Genomic DNA, 23,755 nt, shown 5'->3' on the forward strand with positions numbered 1-23,755 from the left:
TATGCCACTTACTTGATTGCCAGTTAGTCCATGCTCAGGGACAGGTAGTAAACAGTGTAGAATACGATGACACACACACAAAATACTTGACAGAAAGGCAACTTGAGGAAGGTTGGTCTGGATTTGAGGGTACAATATGTGGAGGCAGGGAAGGCACAGTGACAGGAACTTGAAGCAAGCTGGTGTGTCACAGTGTGTCTATAGTCAGAAAGGGACATGGATGAACACGGGCTCTCGTCTCATACTTTTATACCCAGCCCAACATCCCAGCCCATGGGTCATCACTGCTAGCGTGTCCAATGGGTTTGACCATCTCAGTTAAAACAGTCTACAAATGCCCTTGTAGGCACCTGAATGGATTTTTTTCCAAGGAAACCCTAGATTTTCTCAAGCTGGTAATCAATGTAGCCTATCATACCAGTATTTATATTCTAACTCGACAAATGCAGCTAAATAACAGATATCATACTAAAATCATGAGATGGCGTCATTTTGAAATAACACCCCCAACATACATAAAATATTGTAATTACTAAGCCTGTTTGCAAGAATTTTGAGACTAATTGCTGAAAACACAATAGGCGATCTTGAAATAGACCCTTCCACATGTGAGCCTCAAAAAAAAAAAAAAAAAAAAAAAAAGGATACAGACTAATGACTAATGGAGACCAATGGATTGATCAGAACTATCTGGCTTCAAGCTAGAAAAAAAATCCCATTAGATTCAAGTCTTGTACAAAACACTGTAATAAATTTCAAAATGGATTAAACGCTTAAATGCCAAGGAAGAGATTGGGAGAAAATATTTAAGACATATATCACAGGAAAAGGCTTGATATCTTCCATATAAATTCCTACAAATAGAAAAGGCAAACAAATGAATAGAAAAATGAGCAAAGCATATAAGTAGTTGTTTCCTGTGAAGAAACACTTAAAAATCCAAAAAACAATAAAAACCTGCTGAACCTGTCATCTATCTTTAAAAATACATTTTTATGAATGAAACACAAATGTCAACATATCACATGGGAAATTTTCAATTTATTCTCTCTGCTTTTGAATTTATTTAAAATATATTTTTTTTCTCAGCCAACACACAATACTTTAGGAATCAATTTTCCCTGGATGATAGATTCACTGGATTTATCTAATCTAATGGATCTGAGTACAGAAGGTGCTTTTCACTAGAAGCCAGGGAATATGATTAGTGTAATACCACACCTAACTTTGTGTAACAAGGAAAAATAATTAGTGTAACACACCACATCTAATTTTGTGTAACAAGGGAACTCGATTAGGGTAACACACTACACCTAATTTTGTGTATCAAGGGAACGTGATCAGTGTAACACACTACACCTAATTTTGTGTATCAAGGAAACTTGATTAGTGTAACACATCACACCTAATTTTGTAATGGACTGAATTTACAGATTTAGCAAGGATTCACCTTTTTCAACTATCTGACAGTGAATGAGCAACCTTGACTAAGAGGTCATAAGAGACCCAGACTCTAAAGTTCTGAAACCTTTAGTGATCTGCCCCACCCCAACTCACTTTATCCTTCTCAATCCTTCCTACTCTCGGCCACCAGACAGACCTCTTCCTCAGCCTCCCAGTTTCATTCAATGTTCTTTCTTCACTGGATGGTTTTTTGTTTGGTGATTGCAATTCTGATCTTGGTGAGATGGACCAGAACATAGTTATGGTTTTCATTTCTCTGGTGGCTCATGATATTAAGAATGTTTTCATCTATTTAGTAGCCATTTATACTTCTTTGGAAAGGCATTTGGATCATTTGTTTACTTATAAATTAGATATTTTTGCTCTTCTGAGTTTTCAGTTTTTGAGTTCTTCACATATTGTGGATATTAATTCCACCAGACAAATAATTTTCAAAGATGTTCTCATGAAGACTGGCTTACTTAGCTCCCAACTTTTGAGATGCCCATCTGTAGATGGGAAGGGGTATGTGACATGGAGTAATCTGGGGGTTTTCACAGCCCATAATTCTCTTGAGTCATGTGATTTTGGATTTTCTGTAATTATTATATTATATATTAATATCAACTTGTTTCTTTTTATTTTATTAGTATCTATTTGAAATATTTCTAGGTGATCGCTTTATTTCATTTTAATACAAAATGAAATAACTAATATATGTTCTTTATACTAATGTATTTTCAAACAACACAAAACATTTCTATGTTAACAATGACGTTTACAAAAATTAAATTGAAACTTCCTTTTAATACAGAAATATGTTTTGCATTGTTTGCTATGAAATTTTATTTTCATAATTCCCCAGATTATCCTACATAGAAAACTGACAAATGTTAAATCCATATGTTTTAGAGCTGATTTTTAGAAGTTAAGTCATATTTTGCGAGAAAATATATTTATTCATAAAATTTGTATATAAAAATACCTACTTTCCAAACAAACTTATAAAACATTATATATAATTATAATATTTATGTGAATATGTACTTTTTTGTTTTGTTTTTAAAATTTATTTATTTATTTTATGTGAAGAGAGCATTGGATCCAATTACAGATGGTTGTGAGCCACTCTGTGGTTGCTGGGAATTAAACTTATGATCTCTGGAAAAGCAGCCAATGCTCTTAACCCCTGAACCATCTTTCCAGCCCCCGTGAATATGTAAGTTTTAAAAACAAGGTATCCTTTTGTAAATAATTACTATTTTCTACCAAAATTGTGAATCCAAATAGTAAATTTTACTAGCAGATTCATTTGCTTCCAGTCACTTTATATAAGTTCTATTGTTCACAGCTTCTAAGAACTAACCCAAAAGACAGTCAGACTGTGAGCTTCTCCTACTTGAAGTCTGTCTATGGCCGCACGTTGCCATTAGGATTCATTCAAACACCTTAAACATTTGACAGATAGTCACTGAGTTTGAGTAGCAATATGAGAAAAATTGGATATATCCTAGGCTCAGCAATTGTTCTCAAAAGTGCAAGCATGGACCAGACCTTGAAAATCTGTTAAAATGAAAAATCTGAGTGATACGATCTGAATTACAGATTCAGTGGCTCTGAAACTAGCCCCAGGAATTCACACTTCCAGTGAGTTCTTAGGGACTGCAGGTCTGCACTTCTCTGATCGTATTTAGAAAGCCACTAATGAAAAGGGAACTATAAGGAAACAGAGATCCACAACACAGAGCTGTAACTGAGAAGTGTTCAGAGTGTTGCAGAAACCTACACAAGAGACTGAGGGTAGATAGATGTACGAGTGTGTGTGTGTGTGTGTGTGTGTGTGTGTGTGTGTGTGTGTGTGTTGAGGGAGGGGATGTTTCTGCAGGAAATTCTTAACAATAACATTTATCATGTTTACCTCATTCACGCCTTGTAAAATTTCTCAGTAGCAAGTTATACTATTATACTCTCTTTGAGAAAGAATGAGGTGTAAAGAGGTTTAGTCACTTGTCTAAAGTTTGGTGGTAGATTGTGGAGCTAGGATTTCAACCATGCTCTCTGAAACCATTGTGCTCTTTGTGATGGCCTGGACTAAGGATGAGGAGTTGCTGTGCTGAGAAAGAAAAGCCCTCTGCAGACACACTGGAGAGTAGATGGTATCTAAAGAGTTGGGATCAGGGTCTGAGGAGATGACTCAGTTAGTAAAGTGCTTATCATGCAAGCCTGAGGATCAGAGTCCAGTTCCCAACAACCACATAAAAATCCAGTCTGCAGGGGAGATGTTGGGCAAGTGTTCAGCAAGACTAATCTAATCAGCAAGCTCTAGCCAGGTCCCAAAGACTGTCTCATAAAAGAAGACCAGCCATTCATCTGAGGTTTACCTTTGTGTGTGTATGCACATGTGCATGCCCCTCCCCCACACACAACTTGAGATCAATTGTTATTTATTTCTCATTGGAGGAATCTGAGAGTCTTTGACGACCAAGGAGAGATTAAAAGCTTGAAGGAGCAGGACAGAGGTAAGGAAGCATTAGCTAGAGAAAGGATTTAAGTGAATTCATAGTAACAGAGGGCAGATGTGTGAGCTACAAAAGAAATAGAAGCTACCAAGGGACCTGAAAAGTTTTGTGTCGTTAAGGGAGAGAGGCCCATGGGTTACATCACCCAATTTCAGACTTACTTGACTGGATAGACAAGAGGCGTGACAGAAATGGTCATTGTTGACATATTCCAGTACTATCTAAAAGCAATTAGGCAAGGCTACATATGTAATTTGTTGTTTCCTGGCCATTCATACAAGAAAAAAATGGTAAAAGGTGTTGTACATAATGTTGGATGTTTGTATTCACAGTACTCAGAAGGTCAAGGCAGAAAAATCATGAATTCGAGGCCAACTTGGGCTATGTGGCACCTTTCAAGACAGACTGAACTATATAGCAATACCTTGTCTCAACAGAGGGAAGTAGAGATGGAAGAAGAAAGTGTGAACTTAAGTTTCCTAATATTTGCTTACTCACTTAATCCAACATAGTCAAGATATTATGATTTCAGCACGCACTAGACATTAACAGTTACTATGCTGTCTATTCATGCTATGGCACGGGCATCAAACATATACTTTACATGTAATGCATCTTCATTTGGGGCAGCTGTATTTCAAGTGCTCAGTAGCCATATGTGGCTAGCAAACACCTCAGCGAACAATGGAGCTCCAGTCACTGCCTGTCCTACTAGCACTGCCTGTCCTACTAGCTTCATCCTCACCAACAGTTGCTAGGCAAGCTATATTTACTATAGTTGGGGGATTACTATGCAGCCATCAGTGTTGCCATATGCTCCTATTTTCTTCAGCTTTCTCTGTATCTCACCAATATGTGCTCACACAGAAATATCTCCAGGTTTAGCTGATGACTATACTTCACGGATTTAGAAATGAAGGTGAAAATCAGTTAAGAAAGATATCTTTACTCATTTGGCTCATGTTTAACAGGGTTCAGATATATTTTATTTAGCTTTGTCATGTCCCAATTTTTGCATAGTAGACACAAAAATAAAAGCATATCAAATAACCAATTTAAGCTCAACCCATTCTTCTTTAAATTCAGAAAACTGGTATGTAGATAGTTCAAGCAAATGGCACGTGGATATTACCATTAGTTTTAGTGGTACAGTTGAAATTGAAAAAAAAAATCTAGGACTGGGGAGATGGTTTAGTACATAAGAATGCTGGCTGCCAAGCTCAAAGACCTGACTTTGAACCCCCATTACCTACACAAAAAGCCAGCTGTAGGCAAGCATGTGCCTATAACTTCAGTGCTACCAGGGGCAGAGATGTGAGATTGTGGGAGCTTGCTGATTGCCAGCTTAGCTTCTGGTTCAATGAGGGATCCTGTCTTGGAGAAATAAGGTGTAAATTGATAGAAAAACATACCTGAGATTCTTCTGGCTTCCATGTGTGTGCATGGGAATGCATATTTGGACACTGTGGTGTATGTTTGCATATACCACATATGCACTCATACACACATACACATAGAGATATTATATTGAATTATCAAAGGAAGCAACTTAGTAACCTCCATCCAAAGGCCATATGCCTAGTCTTGCATGGCTGTGGAAGGGATGGTGTGACACAGTTCCCACCCCTGGAACAAAGCCAGCAGGGCATAGGTCTTCATGACTGTTGATGGTTGCTAGTCATAAGGCTTGTTTGTATAATAGTGAAGTGTGTGTTTCTCCTTTGGGAAATATTTTCCTGCCAAGGTTATCAGGTAATGCTCTCCCTGCCAAGGTTAATGACTTCATAATAATTAGAAACATCACAGGTCCAGAAGGCAAGAGTGTGTCTGGTGTTCATTAGAAAGGTGATGAATGCTGTGACCTTCAGGACAACCCTTAAGGCTGTAGGAAAGAATTCTAAAAACATGAGTTCAACAATATATAAATAGGATTTCTCAACTATGCAAAATATAAGAGTGCAATATGAATTTCTTTATGGACCCAAAAGAATGGGGGCAGCTGCAATTATGAGTTAAAAAAAAGGAATAGTTAAAAAACAAGGGTTATGGTTTAAAAGGGGCACCAGGAAGTGAGGTAATAGAGATTTCAGGACAGGATTCCACCCAGCTAGCTTATTGTTTGTGCTTACAAAAGCAAGCAGACCTCTGAATTCATTTGCTGTCTTTAAAAAAAAGTACTTGCTTTCTTTCCTAAGAATCAAGGGGATAAGGTCATAAAATGCTGATTTATGGGATAATCAAAAAGGAACCTGGGGTAATGCTTGAACTGATATGTAAATAAAAGACTTGGCTTTGGTCTACAAGAGCTTAGCTATCTAAATGAACTGTCTAGATCACTGTCTAGAGCAGAAGACAGAGCTGTCAATTTGTACCCATCACTGACTCTGAGTCACTTCTTCTGCCATTCCTAAATATACCTTCCTCAGGACCTCCTCTCCAAACCAAGGCTGGTCCTTGGCAGCTGGACATATAACTTTACTATGCTGTAAATATTTTTACTGAATCATAAGAACATTCAATAAAAGAATCAGACTTTGTAGGAATCTGGATATTTAGCTGCTGCCATATTTTCTATTATTCTTTAGAAATATATTTGGATCTATATCAAACAAACAATAGAAATATAATGGTATTTACAAGACATTTGTTATTTGAATACTTAGTAATTAACATATTCTTAATTTTTAAAGATATGATCATATCTTGTGTGGCCTGTGTGTGACAGGGCTCAGCCCTCTTTTATTTATCCTTGTGATGTTTGAATTCCCACATGGTAGACTCAAAATAAAAGCATACAAATAATCAATCCTACGTCAACACCTTCTACCTCATACATAGTATGTATTAAAGTTTTTTTAAAAGATGTCTGGAGAGATATTTGCAGATATAATATCATAAAACTTGGGAAAGTTTCAAAATGAAAAGTGCAAAAGATATATATGAAATAGGAAGAAATGTAAATAAAAGATCAATGTAGATCAAAATTTGTGAAGTTAGGTGATATATAAATAAAATTGTTTATGTTGTTTATTTAATACATGTTTAGTTTTTCATAAAAAAAGAACCATTAATGATTGTATGTAATTAGTGGGAAGCTTTACAATAGTCGATTGTGTTCTGATAATTGAAACTTTTAGTAGCGTCTCAACTCCCAGTGGAAGGAGTTATAACCTTTGTTTAACACCCATAAGTGAAAGGTGCCAAGTAGAGACTCTGCAATCATGTTGCCTTTCATTCTTACAGTAATGAATACTACCAGGGAAGACTTGTGATTCGCACTTTTGATAAGAACCATGTGCCCCTAGAGAGTCATTGCTCACAGTTTCAGGGGGAATTAAAGTACTCTGGGGTATTCAAATGAGGTGGGAGGTGGGAAAGAGGATTGTGGAATAGTGAACTCCAAACCTCAGGGACCAGAAAGCATCTTTTAGCACCACATAATGCATGGGTAATAAGGAGGCTATTAGCTATGCCTGCTAGCAAGGAGAAGCATTCTCAGTATACCCTTTGTCCTTGACAGCACCAATGGCCCCCAAGATACCACCAACAAAAAAATTCTAGGTTTTACTTTTATCACCTCTGTTTTCCAACTCATGACTTAGTCTCAGACTAGAAGAAAACACAAAACCCTTTCACAGTGTTATTTTGTCTGTAGATGTGTGTCCCTGGTCTCCAAAGTCTTCATCATAGTCTTCCTTTTCTCTGGAGCATGGGTCCTAGTTAAACTCATTCTGATTCCTAAAGTAAGGTAGTTTTGCTCCCCTTGCTAGAAAAAATTGGTCCCTGCTTCAGAAAATTAACTCTCTCTTGTTTCAAGTCTTGGAAGACACCTCACTTCCTTCAAGAACTTTCCCTGCAGGACATAGCATTCTCTGTTAGCTTCTCTCTAGCACCCTCTCCACTCTCAAATATAACCCTCACGGGGACCACACACGAGAAGCAATCAACTGTAACTGAGTGTGTCATATTCTACCCAATGCATAATGATATAAATGTGCACAAAACACACATAGGATGGAGACAGACAAAATCCCAGTACACAGATAGGCACAAGAAGAATTCCAAGGCTTCTGACCTCTTTTCCTTTTATACTATCATAAAACTCTTCCAGAAGTGGAATAAGTATGTGCCAGTACGCAGCTTGTGAGAGTCTGAGACACCATCAGAGCTTTGCAAGCTGTTTCACAAAACTGTCTTCTATTGCCAGCTCTTACATTGTTGTCTTTCTAAGGTAAAATAGAATGTGGGAGCTCCATGCCTCCCAATCAGGAACGTGCTCTACTAATTTCTACACCTCTAACTATTTGCCATCCTTTTTTGATCAAATCTTTCAATGTCAGTATTCTTCCATTCTATAAATAATAGCCCATCTTTATTGAGTTGGAATTAAGAAATATCCATACCTACAGAGAGAAAAACTATAGGCAAGTTATATTAGTTTGAGATTCCTGAATCCACCAGAACCAAAACAGGTCACCAAGTTAGAATCCCAAAAAATTCTGAGCATGTACAAATGTTCTCCTGACCCGACAATTGTAGGGGTGATAGTTAGAAAATGGCACCGGATCTGGCTTGTTCATGGGCAGCCACCATGTTCCTGCTGCTCCTCGGCTCTGATGGGGATCCATCTTCCTAGACGTGCAGGCCCTGGCACCCACAAGATGCCAGTATGGGGGATGGCTCTGCCAATCCCCCATGCTGTATCCACAAAGCTCAGCTGAACGCCAGACAATATCTGCCATCCTCGAAGTATGGTAGACATGAGACTCTTAAAGCTTAATGGTTATCTAAAGGATTTATATATTTAGAAATGCTCAACCAATAAGATGCCCACACAATTAGAGTTGTTGCTCAATATCTAACCTTTTGATAGAAGTTGCTACCCAGGACTGCTTTCGACTCATCCATGGTTCTCTATGGCTGATAGCCTTCTTCTTCTCCTCCCCTTCCTCTGTTTCTTCCCTCCCCTTCTTCCTTTTCTCCCCTCCCCTTCTTCTTCTTCTTCCCTCCTCTTCTCTTTCTCTCCCAGCTCTACCTTCTCTTCTGCTGCCTAATCACTGAGCTCCACTGTGAATACAATGTAGCAGAATAAGTATCCTGCCACAGACAATACAAGGCTTTAGGGGACCCTGAATACTCTAGCTGTATGACCCACACCAATCCAGTTGCTACCCTGGCTTGACTGAGTATGATTCCTACAACAGTCACCTTTCCTTCATGTATGTCTTAAATTTCTTTTGTGAGATTTAAAAATACAGCAGAGATGTCTTCCCCATATGGTGATTCAAATAAATGTTGAAAATACCAGACCTCAGTGTTTTATGCATTTACTGAAGAGGTAGTAGGTGTGAAGAATATGTCTATTTGGTTCACTGATGTATCTAAGTTATCTGATATAGTTCCTAGCACACAGCAGGTGCTCAGTGAATACAAATTGGGTGGCTCTGTATGTTTAAGTACTGAGCGAAGCACAGACTTCCAGGACACTCAAGCTAAGGAGCACCTGTTGTGACTGGTTAGAGTCCTGAGAACAGAACACCAGCCCCAGTACGGCCACTTTTATGGTACAATAAGAAATGAATGATTAGAAAAGTTGCTTCCTCATATGATGTAAGCCCATATTAGTGCATCTATCAAACCTTCTTTCCACAATAGATGGAAATTAACACCAAGAACCACCATTGATCAAGGTACAGAGAATAAAAGACTCCAGAATGCTAGGCTTTAAATGGGGCATCTAAATCTCAATCCTCCTTATAAGACTGCTGGATCATGGTAGAAGAGGGGGCACAAAGCTTGTTAGAGCAAGAGGTGGTGGAGGACTACAAGGAAACTGTTTTCTGGATACAGCTGGGCAGCTGCACATGTGAACTAATGGCAATGAGACAGCATGCACAAGACACACATTGGCTGAAGCCAGAAATAACCCCAAGAGAAGGGGATGGTCACAGGAGGAAGAGAGGGAGTCAGTTTTCTTTAAGGAGGTAACCTCTTATGGATTGACTGTTCTCCACTGATGGTGATCACATATCCAAGAGTGTAATCATAACACAAACTATACTGAGTGGATTTTTTTAAACAGGCACATGAACCTGGGTGGGTCAAAAACGGGGGAAGGATCGGGGGGGGGGCGAGTGGAAGAGGGGAGAATACAATCAAAATACATTGCAGAAAATTCTCAAAGAACTAATAAAAAATAGGAAAGAAGAGAAAATTAGAAAAGTTGCTCTTGTGTTCATTTTGCCCAAAGCAGTTTTAAGCTTTCCTAGGAAGGAAGAGTTGAGACAGGTCAAATAACCACACAAAAAAGACAATGAAAAAAAGCAAGTGTAGCTGACACCTTCATGACACTGTCAAGCATACTGAACAGGCAGCTTGCCTTCAAGCACACACTTGGGCTCGGATTAAGTTTGCCCTCATAAGCAAAGAAGCAGGGCTCACACAAAATACATGACTTTCACAAAGCTGATCGTCAGATCTACTATTTTTTAAAACACTTTTTGGCTCACAAAGTGTTTTGTACTTCTAACAACAGGAACAAAAACTACCTCCCAGAAGTGAGGCAACTTAGACTCCATAAAATCCCAGCCTATTAGGAAATGATAAAAGAAGTTTCAAATTAAGTAAACTGTCTTCCCAGCCACTAGGCTTCTTAGCTAGTATTCAAGACACACAATAACTCTGTTAGGTACATGGAGTTACTGGTTCCCTGTGAACCACTGACAAATTTTTTCAGCTTGATTTTTTTCCTTGTGATTTCTCTTTCAACTCCATGAGCAACAACCCAACTTGTCTTTTGCAAATACACGAGTAGGGATAATTGGAGAATATGAACCAACCATGATCTGTATGGATCACGTTGGAGTAGCTCTGTCAATGGGTACTGTTAGACAGCTGACAAGGTGGCAGGCAGCTGCCTGTGAGCCAAATGTGTTTGTCTGAAGCAAACAGGGGTATTCGTTTTATGGAGATTATTCGATACAGCATATGGTTTACCAATTTAAAGGACACTCACAGACAGACAAAGCAAGAGAGAGAACCCAGAAAAGTTTTCAAATGGCCAGAAATACAGGGCCATGTTCAAGATATTGTTTTCATTAGACTGTTGTGAAACAAACATCAGGACAACAAGCTTCCCTTGCAACAAGCATGATTGTTCTAGTTCTGAAAGTTAGATTACATAAGAAAGTGAAAAACAAAACAAAAACAAAATTAGTTTCCCTATTTTCGGCTACTGGATAGCAGTTGTCAGTACATTCCAGATTTTGAAGTTTTGTCTCTATCCCTCAATATGTAGCACATGCCTAGGAACAGAAGTAAGAGGAATTAGGAGTTTGAGGGCAACCTAGGCTACATGGCAGGGTTCTCTCTCAGAAATACAGTTTTCTCTTGGATTTTCCAAATTTAGATAGATAGATAGATAGATAGATAGATAGATAGATAGATTAGTCTCTATGGTGTGCCATATTTAAGGTGAAGTAGAAACAAAGCTAACTATCAAGCTAACAGCCATTGCAGAAATTTTGAAAACACAACAGCATGAGAATGAAATGGAAGCCATCCAGAACCTCACAACTCAGAGACCAGAACTGGGCTCCTTACTCAAAGGAACCGCAGCTTCCCTGTTCCACACAACCCTCAGGCTCTTCTCAACTCCTGAAGCTTCCAGAGATGAGATGCCAGAAGTCCCTGTTGCTCTCCTCAATTCAGCACCTACAAAACGAGAACCCCAGGAAGGCATATAGCTCCCAAATACAATTGGGTTTAGATGCTAGTATCACAGATATTCCCTTCTGTTAAAGTTTTCAACTTCAAATGAAGAAGAGAGAAAAGAAAGCATTTTGACTGTATGTTTAAACAAATTGTACTTTAATCTGTAGTGGAATTTGTCAAATTTAAGCCCTGCTTAAAATTATAATAAATATTTATTTACAGGCACAAAACTACTCTCACAATCTGTCTTTTAATGTGGTCGGGTCTCCTCCTCCATCTGACAGCACTTTTACAATGACCTTGAGTTTGTCAGGTTGTTATGGGACAGCCTGAAGTCAAGATCATCCTGAATGACATACTGAAGTCAAGATCAGTCATCCCCACAAGCTGAGAAATAGATCTCTTCAGAAAATTATGTGAAAACAGGATGTGGAGGTCAAGGGTCAAGAACTTGGAGCATTTCTCATTGTATTCATGCTACTGGGCTTTCTGAATTCTTGTATTTTATTCCTGTGTAGATAGTGAAGTATGCTCAACTTTGTACCTTTTGAACAAAATTCCTTCCATCGGTGAAAACTGCATTTTTAAATGTTCATTAACAAAGACTTGGCATAGTTTTCAAAAACAGTATTGTTTAACTTTCTGAAGACCCACTCAAAGGAAAGAATTTTAGAAATCAACAAACAGCTACCAGGACATAGATTAACATTAGTTTATGCACACATCTCATGGTGTAGTATGCTCACTCTCAAAATCTGCTTTTTTACCCTACTGTGTATTTGTTCCTCACTTTAAATGCTTTAAAATTTAACAACAGCCTTTGCAAAAAAAATGACAAAGTATAAAGTACAATGTTTATGTGAAATTGAAACACATTTATTATTCAATGGCAGAAAATAAAGATAGATTTTTCAAAGAACATAAGTATTTTCCCCTAACATTTCACAAAAACAAGGCTATTCTAGAAAATCACGAAGCTATTAGTATCACACACACATTTGTATATGGATATAAAATGCTATTTGCACGGAGTCCATATTTAAATTTCTTCAGTTGTCCAAAGTCTGATCATCCTAGGATTGATCAAAGTCTCAAATGCAAATTTGTGACAGTGCCAGAGCTGCCATGGTACTGAGCTCTGGCATAGGCCTGGGGGAATTAAAGGAAGACACAGACTCAGGCCATTCATTATGAGAGAATGCCAAAGCTTTTACTGAGCAGGTTCAATATATACACCAAACTGGGAAGGGAAAAACACAAACAGGAACTCAACTGGGGCACAATGATTTATATAGTGGAAAGTCCCTTTCCAGGGCATCACACTTTCAACAGGATGTTTTGTTCTTAGAAAAACTGCAGAATGTTACTTGACAGACAGCAGCACACAGAAAGTCTCAGCCAGGGCATGACAGCCCTTTGGGGTCCTACAGGTCCCCCATTTTTATTTTATAGGTGAATAGCATCTATCTTAGGTCACCTTCCATCAATACCATTACCCATCACTGGGAATTCCTGCCAGCCTCAGGGCCCCTGTCTTAGGTAGGTAAGGACTGCAAAGGAGTTGCCTGTCATTGACTAACTATTCTCAGTAAAGGCTGAGACAAACCTGGGCAGTAGGGTTCTCTTGTGCCAGTAACACGAGCACCTACTTAGTAATTGCCTAGGTCTGGGTCTGCTGTCTACAAAAGTGGCAAAGAAATATCAATCCGGCTGCACCTTTTCCAGTAGTCCAATTTGTGGAAACTATAACTGGCCAGGCTGAGCTACTTATCCCCATTGACATCAGAACTGGGGTTTCTTCACAAAGCTCCAGTAGATCTCTGTCTGGGCGAGGCTCCATAGCTACAGGGCACATGCAACACTCAGGAATCCAGACAGGACTTTCGGCATCTTTAGGAGAACACAAACAGAACCTCTCGCCTTGACTAACACAGAGTCAGGCCCTTTCCACACACCTGGAGACAATTCTTTCTATTTCACTAAGCCCAATGCCTTCTGGGCTAATTTCCAATGTCTGTCTATGGCAGACAATGCATCCTTATCCACTAATAAAAATTTTTAAATCTTGCATGAGTTATGAAGTAAACTCCTCTCTTTTTTTGTTTATTTCAAGATAATTTTTCAAAGTTAAATGTGTTCTTTCTACTATAGCCTGGCCTTTAACAGCTGAGCCATCTCTCCAGCCCTGAGTTACTAGTTAAACCAACTTTCTATTATCAAAGTTACGAGTTTTTAATCATACCCAATAAACACTATTTTTAACATAAAACATAGAACAACAATCATTCAAACAACAAAACAAAAACAGACAATTAACACATGTGGACAGATTGGCACGTCAAGAACTGACGATAGACAGGGAAAGCAGAACTAAGGATTTCTCCAGTAGGAGTCAGAGAGAAAGTAGGATGGCTCCTGATTTTTCTCATGCTCCTAGGAGGGCTCTGAAACAGCCTTTTCCTTCTCTTTTGTTAACACAGCCAGAGAGAGGACAACTGCTTTTCTGAAACCCAAATCTCTCTCTCATTTTCAAGGTCTAAATTTTCATCTCCTTCTAGGAGGTGTCATGCAAAGCCTCAACACTCACAAGTTAATCTCTTTTAGTACCTGGGAACTTGCTTTGGCTAGATTTTCTATTTTAACCCATGCTTCTTCTTGCTCTTTCATTTTTAGCATCTCTTTGAGTTTCTCTGCTTTGAACTGCTCAATACAATCATTGAAGAGTTTCTGGTTCATCTCCATGGAGAGTTTCAGAGCATTATCTATCAAGCCATGTATTGTCTTATTCCAGTGGGTCTCTGAGTTGTGGTATAAGGATGGAAACATGATGGGCAGAATTTTCATTGCATTGCCACTGATTAAACTCATGATGTACTCATTATTCCAGTAACAGAGTTCCCGCTCTGCCACCTGGAAGTGAGGGCTGGAAATACATCTGGCTAACTGTCAGAAAAGAGGCTCCATGATCTTCACAAATTCTGATGGTTCAATTACATCTAAATTTTCTACTAATTCATTTATGAACATTACTTCTTTTGGACTGTGAGTTTTTGGTCAGTATTTGAGAAGTGCCATTACTACTGGTTCAGTGAGGGTGCTGTCCTTCTCTAAAAACTGCATGACACAGTACACCAGCTTGGGATGATAGGCACTCAGGGACCTCACTTTGTGCAAGGGCAGCAACACCTTCAACAGGAAAATCTTGTGCTCTTCCTTTTGTGGTAAGGCAAATCCATTAATTATACTTCCCAGGATCTCTAGTAACTCTGCTATGCCATTGTGGTGCTCTGTTTCATAGACAAATCTATAAAATATATTATTGATCTGTTTCCGGATGTAAGTGTGCAGGCCTAAGAACTTCACATAGATTCTACGCAGGGTCATTTTTTAGAAAATCTCTCTCCCGAGGATCCTCGCTGTCAAAGAGTTCTAGAATCTGCAGTACAAACTTCTGATCAATATATTTCTTTGCTATATAGGGCTGGAAATCTGGAGACTCTAAAAATCTTAAGAGAAATTCATAAACAACCTGTAGATGAGGCCAGGCTGCTTCTAACGTTGGTTTATCTCCTTCTGGGTCAAATTCTGCTCCAGTAGAATTGGAAGAGGGTGGCAAGGTTCAACATATTAACTGCAAGCATGTGGATGGCCTCGGGGTAAATGGGCTCTGTGATGGTGGTCCAGTTGTGGGTGATATACTCCACCCTCTCGCTTAGCACAACTCGCTTTACTTCCTTCCTCTTCAGGTCACTCAGTGGGTCAGAAGCAAAGTCAGAGGACACAATACTGACGTAGCTTCTGGATGAAAAGCTTCTCTTGACCCGCAGGAGGAACATCTTGTAAAGATGGGAGTTTTTGCAGTTCTCTATAATTGTTGGCATTAAACCATGAAGAGTTCTGCCATTTGTCTTTCTTCACAGGAATGATGATGGGCTGAGAGACTGGTACTTTCATTTTAATAAACGTCGAAGACTGGACAGCTGTGAGGCTGTTTTCCCTGCTGGCTATCTCTGCTTCTGCTGTATCTTGTCCTTCTTTTGAACCTTTTCCACTTTTCACCAGTTTTAGGTTTTTTTTTTTTTTTTTTTTTTTCTCCTTCTTGTTTTTATTTGACATGGCTGATGCAGGCCGCCACCCCAGCCACCGCCGCTGCAGCAGCAGAAGTGTTCCTGGCCTGGCCAGTGTGCAGCTGTCCTGGCTGCGACTGCTGCCACCCAGGGACTGAGTTGCTAGTCCGCTCTCTCTTCCCCTTTTCCAGGCTCCCCTTCCAATTTTTTGACCTTGCTTTTCTTCAATTTTTCCTTTTCTAAAATGTCTCTCTCATCCTCAGAACTGGAGCTATTCTCCGCCTCATGCAAGGATTCCTTAGCAGCAGCATCCTGTGCCAGTACTTGTACGGAGGAATTCCTAGTCCCCATGGCGCAATCAAAACCATCAAACTCTGTAGTGCTACTTACTACTTTCAGTTTGATCTGGCTCCACTTCTCCAATACGTTCCACTCACTGAGCCGGTGGCTTCTTTCAGGAACATTCCCATCAGGTTCTCCTCACTTTCCTTATCTCCATGGGACCTCCACCTGACAGTGCCAGCACTGTCATAGTACTGAGCTCAGGCATAGGCCTGGGGGATTAAAGAAAGACACAGACTCGGGTCATTCATTATGAGAGAATGCCAACGCTTTTACTGAGCAGGTTCAATATATACACCAAACTGGGAAGGGAAAAACACAAACAGGAACTCAACTGGGGGGCAATGATTTATATAGTGGAAAGTCCCTTTCCGGGGCATCACACCTTCAACGGGATGTTTTGTTCTTAGAAAAACTGCAGAATGTTACTTGGCAGACAGCACCACAAGGAAAGTCTCAGCCAGGGCATGGCAGCCCTTCGGGGTCCTACACATTTGTTTGCCATTTCCTTGCATGCCATCCTTTGAATTTTTCTGATGGATTCCTTGAGGTTAGATTCTTTGGAAAGGACTCAACAAAGGTGATACTGTGTTCTCTCTCACTGAATCTCATGAGGAATGTGGTGGTTAATCCTGAGAACCCTGCCTGGATTTAGAATCACCTAGAAAATGGGGTATCAGTGAGTGTTTTTCTGAAGATGATTAGCTCAGGGGAACATGGGGGTAGAGACCCACCATGAATCTAGGTGGCTCCATCCCAAAGGCTGAGGGCCCAGGTATGGGAGAGCTGAGTTCCAGAATTCTTGTCTCTGCTTCCTGGATTGCCAGGATGTGAACTTCGCTCTCCCTTTGCCTTCTCTGCCAGGCTGAACTGAACCTTCATAAACCAAACAAGTTCCCTCTACCATCTATTGTTTCCAAATATTGAATACAAGAAGACACATAACTGTAACTCATCTCTTTATTAGCCATGGTCTGTTTGGTCGTTTGATAAGGGCAATGTCTGCCAGATCTTCCTGTCTTAATGGTCCTGTTTATCCTTTGTGAATAAGTCATTGACGAGGTAGAAGTCCCTCAAAATGTTTCACCCAGTGATCTTAGCAATCATGCGAATACCTTGCAGGCATCAGTTGTTTGCACAGGTGTTGAAAACTGAAAAGATTTCACTTTTGTTCCACAGCTTGAAAGTGTTCCTCCACACAAAGGCTTCTTTTACATGGGTGTTAAGTTACATGTTTATTATTCATTCATTATTTATTCATTTATTTATGCTACCCTATAATCTTTATTTCCTTTACCTCACAATCAGCCTATCAACGTTGTCATTCTTAAAGCTACAGTGAGTTTTAGGACAAAGTGTGTGTCTAGCCTATGTGAGGCCTGGGTTTCATCTTCAACACCGAGAGAGAGAGAGAGAGAGAGAGAGAGAGAGAGAGAGAGAGAGAGAGAGAGAGAGAGAAAAGAAAAGGACCACCACATTCCTTATTGATTTAAACTTTCCCAAATACAGTAAGTTTGTAATCTGTGTTGTTTTACGTATAACCCATCATTTCCTAGCTCCATGTCACGCAGTTCCAGGAAAACACCTTTGCACATTTCTGTGACATCTTCGCTTGTGAGCTGTCTGTTCTCTTATTTATCCCTCTGCTAACACATGAATCAACACCACACCTTCTTAGCTATAGACGCTTCTCATATGTTCTAGTATGTGGTAATGTGTGCATTAGGAGACAGAATTCACACTAGGAGCTCTGGCCACACAGGCACACAGAAAGCCCTGAAGAACGCGTGAAGACTTGAGACAGTGACAAGCCAGTCTACTATCCAGATTACCACAGTTTCCCAGAGGAATCCTTCCAGACTCGTGGAACAGTGAACATTTAACATGTGTAATTTTTGTAATTATACTTTGTTAAACTTCATAAATAATACCTGGTTTAAAAAAAAAAAAAAAAAAACCAACAAACCCATTCTCTTCTTATCTCCCTGCTTTCAGACTCTTTTTGATTGTTTTTATTTGTTACCTATGTAACAAATAAATGTAACTTCCTAATTTACTAGGCTGACTTCATCAAACAATCTAAATATTTTTATTGTGGTTATTTTACTGTAACCTTATTATTAGAATAGAAATCAATACTAGCTCTATAATGCTTGTCCAAGCTACCTAGAAGCGATATGATCGCCCTAGTCGCTTTCACTTTTATATTTACAGAGGTCATGAGCTCCTTGTGAAAGCTTGTTTCATTGAAAGGTCTTATGGTTGTTCTTCTTTTTCTAGACTCGAACAATTTGAGGAGCATCAGGGCCATGTGCTCTTCAAAGGTTTGGGAGATTTCTCCAGGAAATCTTCGTGGAGTCCTTTTACAATTACTTTCCTCACCTCTGTGAAAACTAGAATCCCTTCTGTGATTTTGCAAGGTAAATGCTATCCCTGCTGACAATATCTTTCCTTATGATAAAAGTAGTAGTTCTTAATATTCTCAATGCTACAACCCTCTAACATAGTTCCTTATGTTGTGGTGACCCCTGACCATAAAATTATTTTCATTGCTGCTTCATAACTATCTTTTGCTGCTTTATGAGTTGTGATGTAAATGTCCTTGTGTTCTCTGATGCCTTAGGCAACCCTCAGCCCCTGTGAACAGGTTGGTCGACTCCAAAGGGGTCACAATGCACAGTGGGGCTGTTTTAGAACCTGATATGTATGTTTGAGATCTCACCTCATCGTCACTCCAGACAGAGCCAGTGTCTGCCATGTGTGTTTTCTTTTCCCACTGTGTTATGTGTGTGCTTCATAGACCTGATAGAATTCACATCTTCTCACATTCATATCATAGCAGTCTGTTGTGTGCGGCAGTCATTTCTCAGTCTCCCTATACTTCTCTAGTCATGGTTAATTCTCTAGCATCCAAATTTATTGAGTAAATACTCAATAACTATATTTTGAATAATAATGGGGAAAAGAAGAAAATTGAAAGCCCAACCCAGTGCGAATCATAGTCTATTAATGAAGAATATGGATTCGGGGCTGGAAAGCCAGCTCAGCAGTTAAGATCACTGGCAACTCTTCTGCAGGACCTCCCAGCACCGCCATGACAGCTCACAAGCAGCTATAACTTCATTCCAAGAGGATCTGACATCATTATCTGATCTACCACGGACATCAAAGATGTCTGTGGTGCACAGACATACATGCAGGCAAAAACAATCATCACACACATTAAGAAAAAGGATGGGGAGCCTATGGTCAGGATACTGTTTCTTTCTCAGATTCTCCCTAGAAATCAGATGACACCAGGCAGCCACATTCTGTGGTCAGTTTTCATGGTTTGTACGTACACATTGTGTACAATTCAGAACATTAAGTTCTGAGCAAATGCTCAATTGATAACCATTTCTCTCCCACTACTATCCATAGACTTAGTGTCGCGTTCACACAACATTTTCAGGAAATAATAAGATATAATTCTCTCACCTGTTAGATCATAATACAGAACTTTTAACCTAACTTACTTGAGGTATCTCCATCCCAAAGTACCCATGTGTATGAAGTACTCCAGTGGAGGTGGCAATGCCAAAGAAATAAAAACCATAGTATGCCTTGGAATTCTCAACACACAGTGTAGATTTTATTAGAGAGACTGCATCAATGTAATGCAGGTATGGAAAATGCATTCTGGGCAACAAAACACTGTAGTGCGAACAACAACCTAGCAGTTCTCACACCCAGGCTTTCAACTCAGTTTGTGTGCTGTTTTCCCAGACAGCAAATTAATTAAATGGCCTTTGGCTAGGACTTTGCCTAGAGTCAGTTTTTTTTTTTTTTTTAAATCATTTAAATTGTAGATGCGGGGGATTCAATTAACGGAGTGCCTGGCACATCATGTGCACTTAATGGAATTTTGTGTGGTCTTAGAGTTATATTTGGATAAAGGTCACTTTTCATTACTATTAACGTGTAAAGATGTTGGCAGTTTTGTGTTGATAATATTGACAATGAGCAAAGACTTTTCTCCTAAGCTGTGCTGATACATTGTGAGACTCCAGCAGTCAGCTCTGCTGTTTGGAGAATCTTTGTGCTAGTCTAATATTCTGTTGTTAGTCACATGCAAAATTCCGAGATTCTAAATTATTTGAATAGGTCTGCAGTAAGTAGGCTCTCTCTCTCTCTCTCTCTCTCTCTCTCTCTCTCTCTCTCTCTCTCTGTAGGGTGGTGTTTGCGTATGTGTGTGCTAGTGTAGACTAAATATAGGTTCTTTATTCTTTGTGTTAAGCTACTTAAGGGAAAGAATATTATCTTTTCATTTTCTTTATTCTCACCAGCAAAAGTTATTATTGTTTGTTTCATTTCAAAGGTATGTATAAGTTAGGAACAGTTTTTTTTTTTTTAAAAAAAAAAAAACTCTTTAAAACAAGTTTATTAGAAATATTCTTCCTGAAATAATTTATTTTTACCAACCTAGAATTTTTTTCTTTGCCATTGCCATACTCCCCATAATTCTGATGATATATGTGGTGCTGATGACAGTAAGCAGAAAAAAAAGCTTGAGGAAATACACACAGTGTTGATATTTTACTAAAATGAATGGAGCAATAACTTAAAATCATAACTTATTTTTAAATAAAATTCTGATTTCCCCCCACTGCCATCCCTTTTAGTCTGGCTTTTTATAGTCCAGAAACCCCTGTACATTTACACAGCTGCTTTTAAGGCTTTGCATATTTTCTTGTTTTTATGCTTTTTGATTTTTAACAGGAGATTTTTTTTTACACTAAAATAAAACATAACTATTACTAGCCTTGAGAAACTCTCAACGCTACAGCTTAAAATGCTTCAATGCTCTGCCTTTAAAATCTCGCACATCCTTTAGAAGGGATAAAAATAAAAGCCACCCATGCAGGAGAAAATGATTGAGGACAAATCGCCAAGATTTCAAAAAATGATAACCGAAGTGCAGGTGTTACTACTAAAAGCTAGCTTCTGCGTAGTGTGGTACCTTGGAAACAGCCACTAGCAAAGTGTTTCAAGATCCTTCCTCAGGCACTGGCCTCTGCCTTGCCATCATGACCGTGAGGTGCAAGCAGCAAGGGTTTTCTACCGGGCAACCAGGCAAAAGAGAAACGAATTGCTTCCTGACAAAGAGGCCGTTTCTAGGACACAGTCATGTTCAGTAGCTCCGAGTGGAGCGAAAGGCCGTGCTAAGATGTCATCTCTTTACCTTGCTCGGAGCAACTCTGACTTGAAGAGCCATAAGTACATCCTATGTCCAGAGAGAGATGGTGGCCACACTTCTTGTCTAAGCAACATCTGGAAGGAGAAGAACCATCACTAGAGTTTTGCAAGGACTCCCGGAGACTAAGTATGAGACACAGGCGGTCAGGGTGATTGGATTACAACAAGTGAGACAGCAACCATCTGTGCGCCCCACATAAGCTGCTGAGTGAGGAAATGAACATCCATATTAGACAGCAGACTCTGTCCCGCCTGTACTTGGGTCTAATCTGGAAGACGTGTTGATGATTTGTGGTCAGCTGCAAATAGGCTAGGATCTGGATTTTTTTTCCCCCTACATGGGTAAGTAGTAACTGCCTTAAGCTTTACATTAGAAATGTGGGTTTCATTTAGGAGTTCTTGAGATTGTCCCCAAGGATGCTATGCGATTGTTCCAGATGAAGTATTGCTGACCCTCTCTGGATTATTTTCAAGGGACATAGTACTTCTAAAGGAAGAAATCACTAGTTTTGGTTTTTTTTTTTTTTTTAACAAAATGGCACACAATAGAAAAATTCTGACTTTGTGTGAGGAAGCTTTAAGACAATGGCCATGCTCACAGATAACTATTGAACTAATCGTGGGGTTCCCAAAGGCGGAGTTAGAGACTGAAAAAGCTGAAGGGGTTTGTGACCCCATGGGTAGAGCAACAAACAATACCAACCAACCAGAGCTCCCAGAGTCTGAACCACCAGCTTGGGAGCACGTAGGGAGGGACCCATGGCTCCAGCTGTGTATGTAGGGGAGGATGGCCTTGTCAGGCATAGGTGGGAGAGGAAGTCCTTGGTCCTGTGAGGGCTGGATGCCCCAGCGTGGGAGAATTCGAGGGCGGGGAGGTAGGAGTTCGTGGGTGGGTGGGGCCACATCCTCATAGAAGCAGGAGGAGGGGATAGGGGTTTTCTGGGGGCAGGAATGGGGAAAGGGGATAACATCTGAGATGTAAATAAAATATCCAATTTTAAAAAAATCTACACTAAAAAAAAAAAAAAAAAAAAAAAAAAAAAGACAATGGCCATTATTTGTTACAATGTAAACAGACAAGTATTTCATTGACTGCCAGGATGAAGCTCTAGCATCAGGGAGCCCCAGGGGTCCAGAATCAATCTTTTATTCACCTGTGCTCATCATCTTGCCTTTTGAGTGGTACTGATTTAGCTGGTAAATCCCCTTTGCCAGGCAATCCTTTTCCTATTATTAAGCTACCTCAATTGCCATAAACAGCATCACTTGCAGTAAGTGCCCTGATGCATAAAGGCCTGAGTTTGGTCAAGGTCCAAAGACTTGTTTGTAGGGACATATTGATAAATTCAATATTATAAGGCATTAAGTACATTGTCAATGCTCTTTAGTAGTACACCCGGCAATTCCTTCAATTTACACTTGTCTTGTTCTAAACTAATACTGTGAATTTTTACAAAGAACTACTCTTCTACCTGCCAGGAACAACTCTCAGAACCTGCTTCAGACTTCGACATACGCAGTGAATGTTGGTGACAGTTCAAACCCATTGCTCTGTTTATAACAAAAAAAGTCAGGTAACATTCTTGGAAGTCAAGCCCAGAGCAAAGCAAAAACTTAGCCTTGCATTACTTCTTCCCCCCCAAAAAATACCAGAGCATTTCAAATAAGTTCATATTTCACCTGAATTATTCTCCCTCAAACTCTCCGTTTGGGAAGTTGGCACTATACATTGAGAACCAACTTTAATCTGCCTCCAATCAGTCCCTGAAGATAATCATTAAAGCACTAAATTTGTATAATAATAATTGGAAAAATTAAGTGGTGGATGGCGTGTACCGGATGCGCGTTATGTCTCTGCATGTGTGCTTACATCTACAATAATAAGAAAACTTTTTCGAGCTACTTGTCATAGACTGGATGTGAACTGTCCCTCTACAAGCTAATGTGCCTGAGTTCTTGAATCCCAGAGGGTAGTTGTTCAGGAAGTGTCTTCATCTGCGTTTTAGTGCTGTTTAGAGACACCGTGACCAAGGCGACGATTATAAAGGGCAATATTTATTTGCGGCTGGTTTACAGTTTCAGAGGTTTAGTCCATTGTCATCATGGTGGGAAACATGGCAGCGTCTAGGCTGACTTGGGGCTGGAGAAGGAGCTGAGAGTTCTACATCTTGATCTGCAGGAAGCAGAAGGAGACTGTATGCCACACTGGAAGTAGCTAAAGCATAGGAGAGGAGACCCCAGAGTCTACCTCCATAGTGACATACTTTCTCCAACAAGGACACACCTACTCCAACAAGGACACACCTCCAAATAGTGCCACTCTCTATGGCCAAATATTCAAATCTATGGGGGCCATTCCTATTTAAACCACCAGAGTAAGGGTGTAAATGGAATTTTGAGAACATGGTACCTAATTGATAGACACAGGGTTAGAGC

General features: G+C 39.6%; 1 protein-coding gene and 1 pseudogene across 2 annotated transcripts in view; one reads left to right on the plus strand and one right to left on the minus strand.

Annotated features, from left to right (window-relative positions):
• Positions 1–23,755, plus strand: part of LOC143440987 (uncharacterized) — a 125,276-nt gene that overhangs the window by 34,293 nt on the left and 67,228 nt on the right. For both annotated transcript variants that reach the window (XR_013108254.1, XM_076927977.1), the window contains exon 2: positions 18,365–18,504. Coding sequence is in view for 1 of the 2 variants with exons in the window: in XM_076927977.1 (XP_076784092.1) it covers positions 18,365–18,504 (140 nt within the window). In the remaining variant the exon portion in view is untranslated. The remainder of the gene's footprint in view (positions 1–18,364; positions 18,505–23,755) is intronic.
• LOC143440986 (serine/threonine-protein phosphatase 2A 56 kDa regulatory subunit gamma isoform pseudogene) lies at positions 12,638–15,791 on the minus strand (annotated as a pseudogene).

The sequence above is a fragment of the Arvicanthis niloticus genome, chromosome 30 (genome assembly GCF_011762505.2).
Source record: "Arvicanthis niloticus isolate mArvNil1 chromosome 30, mArvNil1.pat.X, whole genome shotgun sequence".
Classification (NCBI taxonomy): Eukaryota; Metazoa; Chordata; class Mammalia; order Rodentia; family Muridae; genus Arvicanthis; species Arvicanthis niloticus.